An 18,009-nucleotide genomic window follows, 5' to 3' on the forward strand; every position below is an offset into this window, starting at 1 on the left:
AAGAGTGTCCCTGACTGGGCTCCAGGAAGGGCAACACTTTTAAAGGGAACAAGGGTGTTTAAGCCCTTCCTAACGTATGGGTGGATACGGCTGCTCGTCAAATAGGAGTTGAGGATTGCTTTACTGAAAGTTTTTAAAGTAGGTGAGGCCCCAGCAGTCTGGACTCTAAGGGGGGCAATAAAAAGTATCTGCAGGTCAGATCCTTGGGTCTGGCTGAATAACCATGAGACCTTGGTCTAGGTTGGATTTTAGGGAGTTTTAGGTTGGATATTAGGAAAAACTTTTTCATGAGGAGGGTGGTGAAGCACTGGAATGGGTTACCTAGGGAGGTGGTGGAATCTCCTTCCTTAGAGGTTTCTAAGGTCAGGCTTGACAAAGCCCTGGCTGGGATGATTTAGTTGGGAATTGGTCCTGCTTTGAGCAGGGGTTGGACTAGATGACCTCCTGAGGTCCCTTCCAACCCTGATATTCTATGATTCTATGAAAGTGGTGCTTTCTTACTGCATGCTACAATGCCAGCATGCAAAAGCTAGTATGCCCAGGAAAAGACAAGGCTCTCTTTCCCTCCCTGGCCCCCCAGCTTTAATTCACCCTGCTATCGTGGCTGAAAATTATAAACTGCCGTGTCTTCTCGGGGCTTTTAGCTGGAGTTAGTTAACGGGAGTTAAGAACACACCTCTCTCTTGGGGCGAGGACAAGACCTCAAGGGTGATGGGTGGAGAAGATGAGTGAGCTGCGGCCTGCTCTGTTAGGCTAGTAGGAATGGTTGTTTAGAGACCCTCCTGCTGACCAGGCATCGCAGAAGCACTAGACTCTTGACCTACAGCCCAGGGGTGGGGCAGAGTGGGGTGGGGGGGGCCAGGGGTGACTTGATGGGAGCTGGAGCTGAAAGGTTCAACAGCAGACCCACGGGCAGGGACCACAAGCTGCTGCTCTCTGATGGCTGGGTGTGGGGGCCAGCGCAAAATGAGTCTGTATGTTACCTTGGTCCAGATTCACATCATGGAACCCACCACCCCAAGAGGTGCTAAGTGGCAGCCCCCACTTCAGGGCCAGGGGTGGCAGAGACCACCCTCCTCTTCACAGCTGGAGCTGTGAGGTAAGGAGTGAGGTACTGGGTCAGGCACGCAGCAGCCTCTGCTCACGCACTAAGTTGCCTGGGTGAACATGCAAATCATAAAAGGGGATTGCTGGTCCCAGCCCACGTGGGCGTCAGAGCTCAGGGGGCAAGAGGTTCTCTAGAATTCCTCTCACCCGTTGGCTGAGCTCCTCCAACGCTAATGCTGACTCTAGGGGCTGAAGGCTGCTCCCGGGGAGCCTACCACCATATAAAACCATACTGCACCATGCTCCTGCTTTCTCGGGTTCCTTCAGCAGGCCCCAAAGACATAACCCACACAAGGAGGGGAGCAGTTGGTCAATAACAGCATTGTCCTGCCTTGGAAGGACAGAGCTGTGTCAGCCATACAGACCCCAGGGGTTCCAGGTATTCATAATATGAGGCTGATACAGCTGCGCCCTGGCAGGCAGGCGATGGGATGGGGTACAAAGAGCTGCCTGCCCTGGGTATTTTACCTCCGTTGGGAGAGAAAGAGGCACTGCTCTTCCGGTGTGAAACAAGACCCTTTGTGCTGCTGGGGGAACGGGCCAAGCGCTGAGAGGCAGAGCTCAGACACCTCCTTTGGCATAGGAGTCATGGCCTGGGCAGCCTTCAGCAGCCCCTTTGCCCCCAGAGTTCTTCCTCTGCAATAGCACCACTCCACAAACTCCTGCTCATCCCTCGCCAGCCTCCACTGCCCCTGCCTCATTTTACCAAGTGGAGTGAAAACCATCAATCAATCACAGGTCTGTGCAGTTAAAATGAATTGACTCCAGCTGCAAAATGCAGCCCACGTGCCTTTAAAAGTGAAAGGAAAAAGGAGCAACAGGCCCAGGCAGGAAGGCTGTGGCCATGGCTATGGAGACGTAATGCAAGCACCGAGTTGGAGCAGTGGTAAAGGTTCTCCACACATCTGGGCCAGAGGGGGAGATAAGTTGTTCCCAGCCCTAAGGCCTCATCTACTCTTTGTGCTGGCTGGTGCCTGAAGGATGGGAGATGTTCCAGCCCCCACTTCAGGGAAAGCACCCACCAGCTGCTACCTATGCAAAACATCTAGGGGCCTGACCAATGCTGCTCTGTCCTATGGAAAGTGATCGTCACTAGGGCCAGGCTGTGGAGAACAGGAGGTAGATACACACCTGTACGTACCCAGGCAAGTCCACATAGGCAGTGGAACAGATACACTTGCTAGAGATTTATTTTGAGTAACATCTGACTTGCCAGCTACTTTAACAAGACCCTGGCCTGACCGAGAAATGCTTGTTAAATAGCTTCCAGGCAGTTTTTTAGTGGCGGTCATTATTAAAAGTTTATTTGAAATCATCAGCCTTGTGAGTTTGGTTATGCTGTGACGGTCAAATACATTCAAAACACACAGTTCTAGTTCCAAGATTAGCTATTACATTACCTGTTCAACAAAGATCCTACCAAATACCAGGGTTAAGCGGGGGATGGGGAAATACAGCCATATAAACTCATTTGCCTGTTTAAAAAATAAAGGAAGCCTGCATTCCTCTAGTATGCTAATGTCCCTCTGCAGCCCACTTAATTTGGTTAAGATCAGAGTTCATTGCTGCTGCTGCATTTAATGTCTGTTCAGTGTGAGGAAAAGCCACTGGCCCATTCTTTAGCTTGAGCATTCCCAAACCTTGCCTACCGCCTTCTTGATTAGATTTTCCCCACCACTCCGAGGTGACCCATGGACCCGGAGGCGCTTCGAACCCACTGCTAGCCAGGTTCTCAAACTAAGCTCTCTAACACTGTGATGAAGCGCAAAGCATTGCTCAAGCGATCAGGGGATTTCAGTGGCTGAATGCTCCTGCCCATGTAATCTGGAATAGCATGTGCTTCAGAGGGTGGGATACTGCCTACCCCAGCTTGGTCCTTTAGGAACGGGGAGAGAAGACCTATGCTACTTATCAGCATTGAATACATGTTTAAGAGCGGCTGGCAGGTTCAGTGAATTTGGAGGTTGCACTGAAGAGAGATCCAGACATACCCTAGCATTATCATTCAATGCTGTGGCAGGCAGAACCTTATGGACATCCCCCTGCACACACAAACACTTGGTTCTTTTTCTTGGAACAACCAGGCAAGTCTGCACCGGTGGCTGACCATCCCAAGACCATGGTTTGAGAACTCATCCAGACCCTCAGAGCCATATATAAGCGAACATAGGGCCTGATTCTCCTCACATACACTGTTGTAAACCGGAAATAACTCCACCGCTGTAAGGGAGGGAAGGATCATGTCCAGAGTATCTAATTAACAATACACTGAGATAATTCAATTGAAATAGACCATGTTTTGGACCTGGATCCCCTCTTCCCCTTGGACAGTGCTGATGTTACAGGAGCAGTGGTACTGCACACGCCCCATCGCTATTCAGACACCTGTGGTTATACATGCAGCTGCTAATGTGCTCTGATTAGCCAAGAAAGCACTAAGAGCTTTATCCTTCGCCTGCCTTTGATTGCAGTTCAGGGGGGCACTGCATCCTTTCTCCACTAAAAGTCCTAATATTTTGCTGGCTTGCTACAGCACATCTTGGTACAGGGAGAGGCACTGGGTTTGGCGGACAAGGATCTATAATCTACCCATTTGGATCGCCTGCTAAGACGATCAATATTACTCAATGCCTGAACAGAGGCACTCAGCGGCTGCTGCTGTAATTCAGGAAAGCAATTTAAAAGCGTGAGTGAAATAGAGCAAGAATGTGAGCGGTAACTCTGCAAACTGGAGGCAGAGACAGAAGGTGCCAGGCCTCTGCGTCCTCTTCTACTTGGCAGGTTCTAGGAGAGAGAGGGAGAAAAGAGGGAGGAAATTAGATAGACCTGAACCCAGGAAGTGATACACACTGCATCCGGCTGGGTTTCGGTGAAGCAACAATCCAATCATTGCTTTGTTCTGCTCCAATCACCGTCAGGGTGAGGCCAATACAAAGCACCTCTCCAGCTGGATTGACACGGGTCACGTGAAGTGACGTGACAGGTGAAGACTAGATTTCACTCCCATCCAGAGTCCATACACCTGGCCATGCAGCCACGGGTGCCAGCCTTAAAGCCCCCACACCGCAGCAAGAAAATAAAAATCCAAACGGCACTTTTCCGTGCTGCTCCTGATTCCATTGGATAGGTGGCCCAGGTCTGCGAAGGCCTTTGCCCCCCTGCTTCTGGGATATCCATACTTCTCATCTATCCCCCAGCCCAGATCAACCTGGTGTTATAGCAGGAATGATTTACTACGGGGATGCTGAGCTGCAGACCTGAATGGGACAAAGCACTTATTTCATTTGAAAGAAATAGCGCTCGCATTATGTTTAGCTGCCCGTGCTATTTTCCCTGTGTCCTTCATTTGGGCCTCATTAGTTTGAGGGGGGTGGCGAGACACCGAAACGCGGCTATAGCCCAGACAGCAAAGGTCCTTCCTTCCTCTCCCTTGCTTACTCCTGATCATCCCTATGCCACACGGCATCATGTCACCCGGCCACTGGGCCTAGGACTCTAATCAGCCAACTCTCCCCATCCCCTCGCCGAGTCACAGCCCCCAACCCTAGGCTGGCTCAGACTCTCACCTTTCCCAGAATCCAGCTTCAGCAGATCCACACCCGAATACATCAGTTCTTCGGTTTCCAAACCACTCGGAGTAACTGCAGCAAGACACAGCAAGAGATTGGGCATTTTATAGCATGCCTGAGACAGGCACGTCCATCTCGGCTACCAACACACCTAGGACGCTTTGTGCTAGCCTGGATCATCATTACATGCATGTATTCATCAGAACCTGCCCTACACACTGACGTGTGGGCTCTGATTTTCCTGAGTGTCTGATTCACCAAGGAGTTTTAGACACCTCACTTCTGTGTGTGTGTGTCAGGCTAACAGCCGTATTTGGGGTCGCTGCCTTCAGCGGTGGGATGAAAACGGGGAGCTCGGGGATTCGTGGATTGCTTCCCCCGCCTCTGAGAGCAAAGACCCTTCATTTCTTCAGGGAAGGTTCTGTGGGGCACTGGCCGTGTGTGGGCCCAGACTGGAGTCTGGACACAGCTGAGATAGTCCTACTGTTCTGGTTCTCTGAAATGGGTGCTGGCCAGGCCGGGCTGGGACGGTGACAGCTATCCCCATTTGATTAAGCCAACAAAGGCGGAAGCTTCAGTTCATACATTTTCAGAGTGCTCCATTCAGAAAAGATGGTAGCAACATAAGGGCGCCCAGTAGCAGGGAATCAATGGTCTCCCAGGATATGGGGGAGTGAGAACGCAGCAAAGGGGATAGTTCCCATTCTTCAGCCAACTCTGGGCAGACATAGGCAGTGCAATCTCACCCTCTATCGTTTGTCCATGTCTACGATCCTCCACCTTATATTTGCTCCTAATAGGCTGCATTTCCTATTGTGTTATCTGGGTTCTTCCCAGTGATGACCTAGGGTCTGATCTTGCCAGGCGCTGAGCACCTTCTGGTTGATGCTGAACACCCAAAACTCCCACAGGGCCAGTTGCTGAGTATTCACAATTCTCCTTGGTTTCCTTTGGAGTTGTGGGTGCTTGGCGTGTCTAAAAAACAGCTCCATTGACTTCCATGACAATTGAACGTGCTCAGGAGTTCGCAGGATCAGGACCCCGTACAGATGCAGGAGCACTGCAGTGCCCTGAATCCTGTTTCCCAATGAACGCTCTGGGCTGCATTCGACTTTCCCAGACTGATTGATTTACCAGCCAGTCCAATGGCCCCGCATTGACACAACCAGGGCCGGTGCTTCCATTTAGGCGACCTAGGCGGTCGCCTAGGGCACCAGGATTTGGGGGGGCAGCAATTCAGCGGCGGGGGGTCCTTCCGCGCTCCGGGTCTTCGGCGGCAATTCTGCGGCGGGTCCTTCACTCGCTCTGGGACCCGCCGCCGAAATGCCCCGAAGACCGGGAGCACGGAAGGACCCCCCCACTGCAGAATTGCCGATGACGACCGGGACCGCGGAAGGACCCCCGCCTAGGGCGCCAAAAACCCTGGCGCCGCTCCTGGACACAACGCCCACTGCGCTCATCGGCTTAGCGGAGCTAGAACACACGAGATCATAGGCAGCGTCAAACATGCACATGTGCTCCTCTCCCCTTCCCCTGGCCGGCCAACGTGAAATAAGCTCCTACCAGGGCAGTCCAGCTTTCCACGGGTCTCAGTGCCTTCGATCTTGGTGCCATTTTTGTAGACGCACCAACAGTACCCCGTGCTGGAATGGCACTGCTTGGGAAGATAGTCACCATGTTCGTCACACTGGGGGCGGAACCGACCCGGGTAGACACCACTAAAACTTGATTCCGCCTGGCACTTAGATTGCACTAAAGCAACAAGCACAGGAAATACCCATGAGTATGTTTTATTCTCCCCCCCACCCCGCTGGGGTCTTACCAACATTCTTAAGCCTTTGAGGCTATTCAGCCAATCCAATAGCTTGCTTGCGTGAGCACTGAAGAGGCGGCGGGATACATTGTGCAAAGAACTTCTCCACACTGGGCCGGCCCATTGGCACCGCCCCAGGGTGGGAAGGGATAGGGAATACCACTGTGCAAAAATATACTAACTTCACTGGGACAACGGCTTTATCGGGATTACTCCCAGGAAACCCATTTAGCCTCGTGATAACAAAGGGTAACGGCTGCTGCTTAATGGAGACAGCATTAATATAAAGTCTGCTCATGGGGATGCAGCCAACCACTGCTGAGTGACTAAGTGGCTGGAAAATCAAGGCTTGGAGCTCTCCATACTGAAGCAGCTAGATGAGGAAGTGAGCGGCATCTCAGCGAAATCTCCGTTTCACCTTTGGATCCAATACAGGTTGTATGTGATTATAAGGCTTTTCAGGCTTGTTTAAAAGTGGGTTCTTGTCTATCCCCGTAGGATGCTCCCATATGCATCACATTGCTGGGGGGGGGGGCCCTTAATCGGGGCACTGGGCCCCTTCCATGAGGATCCCCCATTTGGCTGCAATAATTGGGATTAAAAATGAATTGTTCTTTATAGACACTTCATGTGTGCCCACCAGGGTCAGCCCAGCCTGGAAGTGGAATGAATTTTGCTTCTGTTGTGACGGGGCAGAATTCAAAGTAGCAACCCTTGCGAGGCAAAGAGACAGTGGGCCAGCCCCACCGGTTTGTGAAGAGCCAGAGTGTCAACCGATCTATTTCCAGGTTTTCTTAAGGCGGCGACGATTGGCCTAAGGCCTACTCTGCTCCCAGCGGGGGATGCAGCTTTGGAAATCTAGCTGCTAAAAGCTGACTCACAGCACACCCCGCCTCAAGGATTTGGGAAGGCGGTCCCATAGCATCAGGTTTTGTACGGCCTCCAGCAAAGCTCAAACCCTTGTTCCCTGGGATTTTCCCTGACATTCCTCAAAGCAACTCCTCAGGCTGATGGGCCCTGAAGTGCCCCAGTGGGCCAATAGTAGCCGTAACCTGCAGCCTCAAGGATGGGGTGAAGACTACAAGTTTGGCAAAAAATGCGGTTCTCAAAGGGACACAGGAGGACTCTGGGGAAGGAAAAAATCCCTAGTTACCAAAGAGCAGAACCATTCCAAGAGGGTACGTGCTTCCACTGCCCTCCAAGGTGCTCTGAATCTTGGCCAGTGATCTCCTGGGTTGACCATTCCTACCCTAAAGGAGTTTGGTGACCCATAAGCCCGATACCTTCATCTGCTGGGATCTCAGTAGGCTGCACAGTTTGTGGGGTTTTGGCCATTTCAAAGAGTAGCCACTTGTGCATCCAGGATTCAAAGGACTGCAAGAGACCAACAAGGGGAAGGAGGCGTTAATAAAATGCACCCGACAAAAACGAATGCCCCAGACAACTGGCATAGCCCCCTCGCCCCCATCTGATCAGCGTGACCCTGGAGCCCTCCCTGCTTTTGTGCTCTCATGTCTGCAGCACAAAGTCAGGAGCAGGAGAGCTGGGGTCCCTTGGGAACCCCCAGCCTCCCCTGAAATGTAACTATGTCACCATGACAGCACCCCGGCTGCAGGCTGTGCTTTACCATGCAATGCAGCCATTCTCCCCCCCATTCCATCCCCAGCCCAGTCCAGGCCGTTCCCTGGAACGGGTGCAAAGGAGGAGGTGGAGCTGCAGTTGGTCCACTAGCCAGCTGACCGAGTGAGAGCACTCACCTGCCAGTCTCGGTCTGTCATGGTGTTCTTCAGGTGGTTCAGATTCTCCATCAGGTTATTCTTTAACTCAGGGAACATCTTGCTGGGGTCTGCCCGCTACAGGAGGACAAAGGGGACAGGACAGCGTTAACAGCAGGCTGACACCTGCGAGCCAGAGAGAACTCACCTGCCACAGTCAAGCCGGCCCCCCGGGAACAAGGGAACACTGAGCCATGAGCCTACACGAATGAGAGCAGCAGATGAAGGGACAGAGAGAGAAACGCAAGGCTGCTCCTAATCCAATGGCTCTTTAATAGTCCATACCCCTCGCCCAAAAGAACCAATAGGCTAATAGGGCTGAAAGGAAGTGGGTCTGTGGAAGTGCCCAACTATACCTGGCTGCTGCAGACAGACCCGTGAGCGTGACAGAGGCAGCCACAGGAACAGAGAGGAGGCTCTTACCAGCAGCAGATGTTTGACTTGATCCGGGGTGCTGTTGCTAAGCTTGGCCGTGTTCTCCAGGGGCTAGAGAGGGGAGAGAGAGAGAGAGAATTGGAGTTGTGATGGTCAGGACGAGGAGCTGAAGAGCCAGAGACTTAAAGCAGATGGTCTGGAGCTGGAACAGGATGGGCAGGACATGTCCAGTCTTGGGGGTTCTTTTTGGCAGACACGGAGTCACTTGGCTACCAGGGAGCCAGGCTGGTGAGGGTGGACGCTGCACCACAAAAACCTTCAGCAGAACTTCTTCTTCACCTCAGGGCAGGCTAATTCCTGGAAATACTGGACCCCACCAGGAAGTGGAACCTTTCTCAAAGCCTGCGAGCCCTGCACGGTCCTGTCTACGGCACACAGAAGAACAGAAGAGCTTTGGGAAATACCAAGCTGACCACCTCCAACCGCTCCCCTTTCCCGGCCCTTTCTCACTCACTGTCCGAGAGGGGCTCAGCACACAAACTCCTCCCTACAAGCTCAGGGGAAAGGGCAAGGCAACTACTCTTATTCTGGGGAGTGAATGGGCCAGGACCTGGGGAATGGGACACAGAACTTTCATCCCTCCGTCACTGGTGTGAATGCAACAGGTCGGAGATGGTGGTCGCCATCCAGGTACTAATGGGTGGGTTTCCGCAGCACTTCGTGTGTGTCGCTCTTGTTGGGAGAAGATCCAAGGACTGAACAGACCTCTAGGAGTTGGGACCCAGTAACCAGGAGCAGGAGACCCAGCCAGCGGAGAGAAGCCCAAGCTGCTAGTGAACAGTGCGCATTGCAAGGTGCTGGCTGAGGTCTCAGAGGTGGGATGGCCAGGGCTACATTCTGCTTCTCTCACTGCTGACCACATAGCACCTACGGCACAAGGCTTAGAAGAAATCACTCAACCACGTTCCCAAACAGGCGGCGAAACCGCTGCCAGAGCAGCACCCAAAACGACACGCCGAGGGATCCAGGGGACGTCTCTTACCGTCATGTCCACCTTCGGGGCGAGTGGCAGCTCCCTCATGACCATGGGCATGCTGAACTTTGCCATCCTCAGCTTGGAAGTTGGCTTGGCACCTGCAGAGGAAAGAGAGAGACAGATGAATGGACCCCCAAAGTCCATTCTGGGCTCAGTGTCTCCATCAGCGGGAGTCGAATCAGCATAAGGGTCCCTGTGTTTTAGCTTCATGGGACTTTATCACCCTCAGCCTGAGCTCAGTGCCTATCCTGCGCTGTTCCCATGCTGCGATGTCCAGGCTGTCATTTTTATCATGCTAGTTCCAGCAGAGCTAGTGTGAGTCTATCAGCCCAGGCTGGGAAACATACATGGAGTCACTGACCCTGTGGCCAATGCTCCAGCCAGCCCTGGCAAGACTCCAGCCAGTTTCCCAGGGCCTAGTGTTGGGGGCAGAGGCGATAAATGGTTCCTTGGTAGGTTCCACCCAGAGCTCCAGCACGATGGGCAGGAATAGCACCACAAGGGCTCCCTCCTCCCACACGCCGCAAATGGATGGAAGGATAAAGCAGCGCTCAGAGGGCCTCCATTCTGATCAAAACTCTCACCCGTGCAAGTTTCACTTCCCCCTCTCCACAGGTAGGGGGCGAGGAAGGAAACATGCCGCGAGTCAGTAGGGTAAGACAGCACGGGAACCACCGTCTCCAGAAGGGGGGCAGGAGCTAGTCTAGATGACTCCAGGAGCCTTGTTAATAGCACGCTCCAGAACTCTTTCCTCCATCTCTCTGGGGAGCTTGATCTCCACCGGCCAAGAGAGTCAGGGGGGCGCTCTGGGACTGTGAAGTACACCCAACTGGCCTAGACTTGTGCCCATACAGTGCAATCATGCTGGGCAATTACTCACTTTGGGGGAGTTTCCTGGTCAGGGCCTCCAGCTGCAGATTCTGGGAGGTCTTGGTCAGTTTGCTGATCTGGCCACTCTGCTGATACACGAAGTAGACGGTGACGGCCTGGCCGGCAATCAGCAGGGCCACCAAGATGGAGACAGCAGAGTAAACGGCTCCGCGGCTGCAGTAATTCCTGAAAGATACAAGACAGAGGGAGGCTAGTGCCCGGCCAACGCCAGCTGCAGCTGCCCGCATCAGCCACACTGCACTGGCACTGTGCGCAGAATATGCTATTCTCCAGGGGTTCTTATACCACCCTTGGACTGGAGCACCGACCAGCACAGCTTTCAGTAGAGCATTGAGAGTTCGTTCTCTCTCATCCTGTCCCCGGGAGATGTGCATCATGCATGTGCAGTGGAGGGTTTTGTTTTGGTAATTATTTTCGTTAGTGGTAAAACAATTGTTCTCAGGGCGGCCCATCCTCAGTCCGGGCACTGAACTATTCCGCTCTGTCAAGCTCCGGCCCATCTGAAAGCATCCGTCACTCATCCAATGCCCTCCCCACACTAACGCCATGGAGATTTGGGTTAGATCGGACCGATCAGCTACTTCGTCCAAACTAGATGGAAACGGCGTGACTACTGGGACTTCCAACGCTTTCCTTGGGAGACGATTTCACGGGCCAAAAGATCCTACTGTCGTCATTTGTCATGCTGCGTGGAAATGCAAGAGCTAAGAGCTCTTCTTGCCATGTGAGACCTGGCAGGGGAAGTGAAACAGTTTTCTAAACGGTGGGGGTGGGGGTGGGGAGGGAGGGTGGTGTATGTGTGTGTGTGTGTGTGTTTGTTGGAGTAGGAGTGCAGGGGGTTGGTTGCTGGAGAAAATAATATCAAACATCTAGGACTGTGAAGAGAACTCTTCCAAGAGGCCACATGGAGTAAAAAGAGTTGAAGAGGTTGTGAAGCAGTACATGGTATACTTTGCGAGCATGTCAGTATAGGGTAGTTTATGTACTAGGGTGACCAGATAGCAAATGTGAAAAATCGGGACAGGAGTAGGGGGCAATAGGCATCTATATAAGAAAAAGCGCTGAATATCGGGACTGTCCCTATCAAATCGGGACATCTGGTCACCCTATTATGTACACAATTGTTAAATGCCTTTTGCCTCCATATTTTGCCCGTTTTCTCAAGGTAGGGCACGATTCAATGCCAGCTGAAGGCAATAGTTAAACTCCCATTGATTCCAGTGGGTATTGGATCAGATCCATAGGTAGCATCCTCAGCTTGGCATGAGAAAATCCAGATTAGGTTGGGGGAAGGGGAAATGGAGAAAGTTGGCCATGTGACTGCTCCTGTTGTTCCCACGGCATGCGTAAGAGAGAGAAGAGTTGTCAAGCATTATAATTGAAAATGTATATATAATTTGGAGACTCTGGAAAATCAGACTCAAAACTTAACATAAAAGAGTGGACCCCCAGATTCATGGGAACAGGTTTGTTCATGAGGATAAAGGAATCTAGAGATTACTGGGTGATAAAGAACTATTTGATTGTATAGAAAGACCATTCCTATTTTCGGGTAATGGATAAAGTACCATCATCATACTGCTACACCTCTTCTTGCACTGTATTCATCTCTCCTTTTTCCTGTTCTTTTGTCTTCCATACACATAGATTTACTGATTATAGTTCTTTTGCGAGTTCATTTCACACACTTATAAATTTAGTAGCCTAAACTTTAGGCATTTTTAAAAACCTTCACAAAATATCACTTCTATAAAGAATTTGACATGCTTTTCTACACTCTCCTATTTGCTTTTTCTCCCAGGTGAAAGCACATGGAGCAACTCCACATTATCTGGCGAGGGAAATAATTAGGAGGCTAATGGACTGAAAAGCTGTCCTAGGAACAAGAGCATCCCAGCAGGGAGCTTGCTGAACGCTGGAGGAGCAGTGTCCTATTGCAAAAGGCCAGCTCTGTGCTTAGATACGCATGCACAACTCCCACTGAAAGCAGCAGGCCTGGTGCGCATGTATCTGGGGATGGACTCTGCCCAAGTTCCACTTGCTCGATAATCAGAAATTAGTATTAAAGCAGGTTTCAAAAAAGACTCCCAAATTACATTTCTACCTTGCAACTGATGAGGTCACCCATGAACTGACCTATTAGAAAGAAGCTCCAAGTTCCACAGACTACCTTTTTTTGCACCCAGCCTTCATTCTTCGCAGGTGTTATTGGAAGGAGGGGGAGGGTGTTTTAGAAAGGCAGCTAGATTGATCAGAGAGGGACCCTCATTTACTAACAAGAGACCAACAAGGGGGAGAAGGTGTTGTTAATAAAATAACAAGCTTTGCGCTAGACATGCTGTCTCGCTGTAGGAGCAGATCCTACAAACTCTCTTACGGAGCAGTCCCATTGGCGTCAATGGAACTACTCACATGAGTACGGGCTACTCAAAGAAGTAAGGGTTTGCAGTAGGGTGACCAGACAGCAAATGTGAAAAATCGGGACGGGGGTGGGGGGTAATAGGAGCCTATATAAGAAAGACCCAAAAATCAGGACTGTCCCTATAAAATCAGGACATCTGGTCACGCTAGTTTGCAGGATCAGGCCCATCGGTTGGAGAACACAGAATTTGTGTGTGCGCTGTCTCTGTGGCTGCTACAGCACAGCCACATACACAGTGACATAAAAAGTAAATTCAGCCTGGAGCTGATCCAGGCCTGATCAAGCAGGTTCCTTCCTGCGTCCTGTTACTGTTCTGAGCGTCCTGCAAACCATCCTGCCTGGCAACTCCTGATGTCATGAGACATCTGATTTCTCAGTGGCTGTGGCTGTTTGGTCTGGTGTGGTTATCAGGTTGGCTGCTGCCCAATATTGCATTTCCCTGTGCTAAGGGGATGGTTACTGATTTGTACAAATGCAGCAATTTTAGAAAAGCACAGGAGAAAGCCCTTCCTTCTCAAAGCCTTTGCACTAGGATCCTATGTACTGGTACAAATGCTAGGGACAGTGGGAGATATCTGCCCTCCTCTGGCTGTATCTGCTCAGGAAGTTTGATCCAAGCAATGCTTCAGGCCGAGAGGAATTCCACAAACACTGGATATTAAAGAACAGCATCGCTAGCACCCTGAGCGGAAGATGGGGGCACAACGTTAAGTTGTATTGTCCAAGCTCCAGGACACTACGCACCTAGAAGATCACATTCTCCAGGGGAGAGTTTCCAGAAAGGGGCAGTCAAGGGTGTTGAATAAAGGCACTCATTTAAAAATATTGCCTGGCTGGGGCTTGATTTACAGGTCAGATCTGTGCCGCCATAGACCCAATTTTCCGTGCGCACACCACAGCCAGGTGGGGTCAAGTCTGCTGCACGGGTGTCTAAGGCACATGCTGGTCAAACAACGAGAAGGGCGTATTTGGTATGCAGAATCACGGCTAAACGGCTCATTGGAACTGGGACGAACAGGGCCGAGCAGGGCACAGATGCCACCAGCCAAGGGAATAAAATAACTCAAGAGATTTTGCATGATTCCCATGTCGGGCTTTGGTTACCACGGGGCCAGGTCACAAATAGGGCCAAAGATTCCCGAGGGAGTTGTGCAGCGTGGGGCAAGGAATAAAGGGCAAACAGCTTCCCAACCCCCCCTCGTTGGTGGAAAGCCCCTCCTGCAGGGTGGGAGATCCTTGCACAGATACCACAAGCGGTCACGCAACTGGGCTTGAACGCTGGGCTTTTTAAAGAGCCCCGTACTCTCCCACATGTTAAAATAAGGTAACCAGCTGCCCATATCTGAGTTCAGGAGAAAGAAGGGAAATTCAAGTTCAACATTCAAGCCCTGCTTGGGACTCTGGTCAGGTCAACCAGTGAAGAACTCATTTCCCTTAAAACTCCGTCAGCTCACGCTTTCCACTGCCAAGATTTAAACGGCCCCTCCATTCCATTAACTGAGCCCACCTTCCTTCTCCTGCTTCCAGAGCCCTCCCTACCTCCCCCTGCCCCAAAAAAAGAAATAAAAGGGGATTGAAAACATAGATGAGGAATACCTCTGTGCTCCAGAGTCTGGGGCCATGATGCCATCAGCAGGTCGCTCCTGGGTGGAGATCAAGTCCCGTCTGTCTTCGTCTTCCATGGTGCCTCTTTCCCTCTAGCTGACTTCTGCTCCGCAGCTGGCGATGTTCTGGGCTCTGCTTGCACCTAGCACCGTCTCTAAGTTGCTGCTGAAAAGGAAACTAGATCCTGTTCCTTTGAACTTTCTTGAAGCACAAAAACTAGGAAGTGAAAGCTACAAAATATCAATAGTTGGAAATACCCCACCAAAGCCGGCCCACCCCCAGTCCAGCCACATAGAGCCGTCAGCCAGGGCTATTATTTAAAGTGCGGCATTAGAAATAATCCTATTGGCTACTCAGAGGGCATCACTTGTTCCTAGGCAAACCTTTGAATTCACAGTCCTCATCTTGGAGTTGCATGTAGGGTGACCAGACAGCAAGTGTGAAAAATCGGGATGGGGGTTGGGGGGGTAATAGGAGCCTATATAAGAAAAAGACCCAAATATCGGGACAGTCCCTATAAAATCGGGACATCTGGTCACCCTAGTTGCATGAGTGGATGGAACCAGCACAGTGATCGCACTGTCAAATCCCCAGTGGATATAAGAGAGACAAGGTGGGTGAAGGAAACTCTTTTACTGTACCAATGTCTGGAGGGGAGAGAGAGAAGCTAGAGCTCTTCTTTGGGTCTGGGAAAGGTGCTCCCGATGTCCCAGCTAAATACAAGGTGGAACAGATTGTTTAGCATATGTGGAAAGAGGCCATTCAGGGTGAAACAGGCAACATTTCCCTCTCCCAGATCAGTTCTGAGGCAAGAGATTTTGCATCGAATCAGGACGAATTGTGAACTCTGCAATATTTAACACAAACGCACCCACACATAATGGCTTAGAGGCGGACTTTGCCTTTTGAGCTACATACTTGGGGCCCTGCACAAGCATCTTAGGGCAGCATTTCACTTTTGGGGCCAGATCCTCAGCTAGTGTAAACTGGTATCACTCCATTGACTCCAGTGGAGTTCTGCTGTTTCACTAGCTGAGGGCCTGGCCCTTAGCTTTTACATATTTCATCCTACCACTTGCAAAAGGGTTACTGGGGGAAATGTAAATGGGTCAGCACTAAGGACACACCCAGTCTCTCTTTAGATCCTGCTCACTTACACGTGATTAGGGTTGGACTAGCCATGCTAGAGGTTTAGTGGAAGAGTTTTTATTTAAAGGGGGGAAGGGCTTTTATTTGAAAAGTAAGAAGTTACCCTTTGGGCTGACCCCTGCCAGGTTGCTCTCAGCACATGTTCTGTTTGGCTAACGTTTCAGTCTGTCAAGGGTGGGGAGAAATATGTAAAGCAGGTACAAGTGCCTTTTTGCAATTATATCACTTAAAATGGCTTCTTTTCCATACTTCAACTTGCCTGAGATTTCACAAAGCGCTGTGCCTCCAGACCACGACAGAATGTGGCCGGGTTTTGGGACGTGCACAAAGCACCCAGGACCGCCCCAGACCAGCAATGGAAACAGGTGGGTGCCGAGCGCTTTGGAAAATCTGGCCCATAGCCAGAAATAATGAAACTGACTTGTCTGAAAAGATTTGATTTGGTCAGGTCAGGACCCAATGCTGCAAATCCTTACTCACAGGGATAAGCACTCTACACACAAGAAGTCCCCCAGCAGCTAACAGCACTGGTCGTGGGAGTAAGGATTACTCACGTAAATCAGTCTTTGCAGGACTGGAGCCTAAATTATCAGTATTTAAAGCTGTGTTTTATGCACATGCAAAAGAGCATTTTCTATTAACTTTTGAATACACCAAGATCCAGCAATACATCTAGTGTATGAGAGGATATCTGAGGCACTGAACACTTAAGATCAACATAGTGGCATTTATTCAGGGATTATACATTCAAATAAGAATAACTGGAGCATTTCAGCGTTCAAGCCATTTTAGAAGACTTAGGAAATTAAATCAGAACATTACACTAAGGTTACTTATGAGATTTCAACTACACGAAAGCCAAGACATTCCTGTTTTATAATCCTCTCAGAAACCATTACTTGGGCACATTACACATGGAGAAAGCATCCGACATGCTTTTCTACACACTCCTATTTGCTTTTTCTCCCAGGTGAAAGCACATGGAGCAACTCCACATTATCTGGCGAGGGAAATAATTAGGAGGCTAATGGACTGAAAAGCTGTCCTAGGAACAAGAGCATCCCAGCAGGGAGCTTGCTGAACGCTGGAGGAGCAGTGTCCTATTGCAAAAGGCCAGCTCTGTGCTTAGATACGCATGCACAACTCTCACTGAAAGCAGCAGGCCTGGTGCGCATGTATGTGGGGATGGACTCTGCCCAAGATCCCCTTGCTCGACACAGAGTTCATCAGCAATTGGTATTAAAGCAGCTTTCAAAACAGACTCCCAAATTACGTTTCTACCTTGCAACTGCTGAGGTCACCCACAAACCGACCTATTAGAAAGAAGCTCCAAGTTCTGCAGCGCTTGGATCAAAATCCAAACTTCCCCAACGTTCGGGGAAATGGGTTTTGCAGGTTGGTTCAGGCACGTTCTTTACATTAAGACATAAGAAGAAAATATCCCATATCAGTGTGGGCACCGAGTACCAGCTGCTGTTGGAGCAGTTACTCTGAGCATTTAAAATCTCCATCACAATGTTGCACTGACAGTTTTTTTAATTTACACTGATTATAATATTTTGCACTTCTACAGCACCCTTCATCAGAGGATCTCAACGCATCATCATTATTAAACCCATTCATCAGACACCCATTAGAGAGCACTTTACGTGGCTTGAAGAGGGTCATTACACTTCCCCAACAGAAGCAGCAAAAACATTGGACTCCCTGGCGGTCAGGAGCTTTTTGACAAAAGGACACAGAGAAATCTAGCCAGGCAGCTAGGGACCCAGGATTTCATAGTTTATTCAGCCTGGGCAAAGCCATGTATCCTGAAACTCTACGTGATGCCTGGTTTACTTTTAAGTGTAATTCCAGCAGGAATGAACATGAAAGCACATGGCACCTTAGAGATAAGGGATATAGCGAGTTCACTTCACCCACTCATGAAATGCAGCTATCCCGAGGCTGGAAGACAGCAGCTAAGGATTCAGTCCAACTCTGACTGAAACCAAAAGACGAAGGTGCGATGTTGCACATAGCAACACTAGACAGCAGGCGATGAAGTACCGGAAAGAGGGCTTGGGAGCGATGGCAGAGAGCACAGATTGCCGCAGAATCAAGAAGGGCCGGTCATGACAGCTGGACCTGGGGGAGAAACCCCAAACATAGTATGAAGCTTTGTGCTGGGTAGGAGTGCATTTTATGCATCTTCCTCAGACAGAGGCATTCTTTCCTCTTCACACTTTGGCCCTGCTTGAATGACTTCCCCTGCCAATGATGTATTT

General features: G+C 50.4%; 1 protein-coding gene across 1 annotated transcript; it reads right to left on the bottom strand.

The window, feature by feature from the left end:
• Positions 1-2,381: 2,381 nt before the first annotated feature.
• CD74 (CD74 molecule) lies at positions 2,382-14,896 on the bottom strand. The gene is made up of 9 exons (XM_065408940.1): positions 14,585-14,896; positions 10,556-10,731; positions 9,682-9,773; positions 8,688-8,750; positions 8,247-8,342; positions 7,773-7,863; positions 6,240-6,428; positions 4,674-4,748; positions 2,382-3,891 (listed from the first exon to the last, which is right to left on the bottom strand). The coding sequence occupies exons 1-9, from the start codon at positions 14,668-14,670 to the stop codon at positions 3,878-3,880; spliced, it is 882 nt and encodes a 293-aa protein (XP_065265012.1). The 5' UTR covers positions 14,671-14,896; the 3' UTR covers positions 2,382-3,877.
• Between the last annotated feature and the right edge of the window lie 3,113 nt (positions 14,897-18,009).

The sequence above is a fragment of the Emys orbicularis genome, chromosome 8, assembly GCF_028017835.1.
Source record: "Emys orbicularis isolate rEmyOrb1 chromosome 8, rEmyOrb1.hap1, whole genome shotgun sequence".
NCBI classification, from domain to species: Eukaryota; Metazoa; Chordata; order Testudines; family Emydidae; genus Emys; species Emys orbicularis.

What these genes read in the sequence shown, in the direction of transcription:
- CD74 (XM_065408940.1), bottom strand. Translation starts at nt 14,670, where the DNA reads ATGGAAGACGAAGACAGACGGGACTTGATCTCCACCCAGGAGCGACCT. An exon ending in GACCAGGAAACTCCCCCAAA is followed by an intron (nt 9,774 to 10,555) that starts GTGAGTAATTGC and finishes TTTCCTCTGCAG; the next exon opens with GTGCCAAGCCAACTTCCAAG. An exon ending in TGGAAAGCTGGACTGCCCTG is followed by an intron (nt 4,749 to 6,239) that starts GTAGGAGCTTAT and finishes GTCTTGCTGCAG; the next exon opens with TTACTCCGAGTGGTTTGGAA.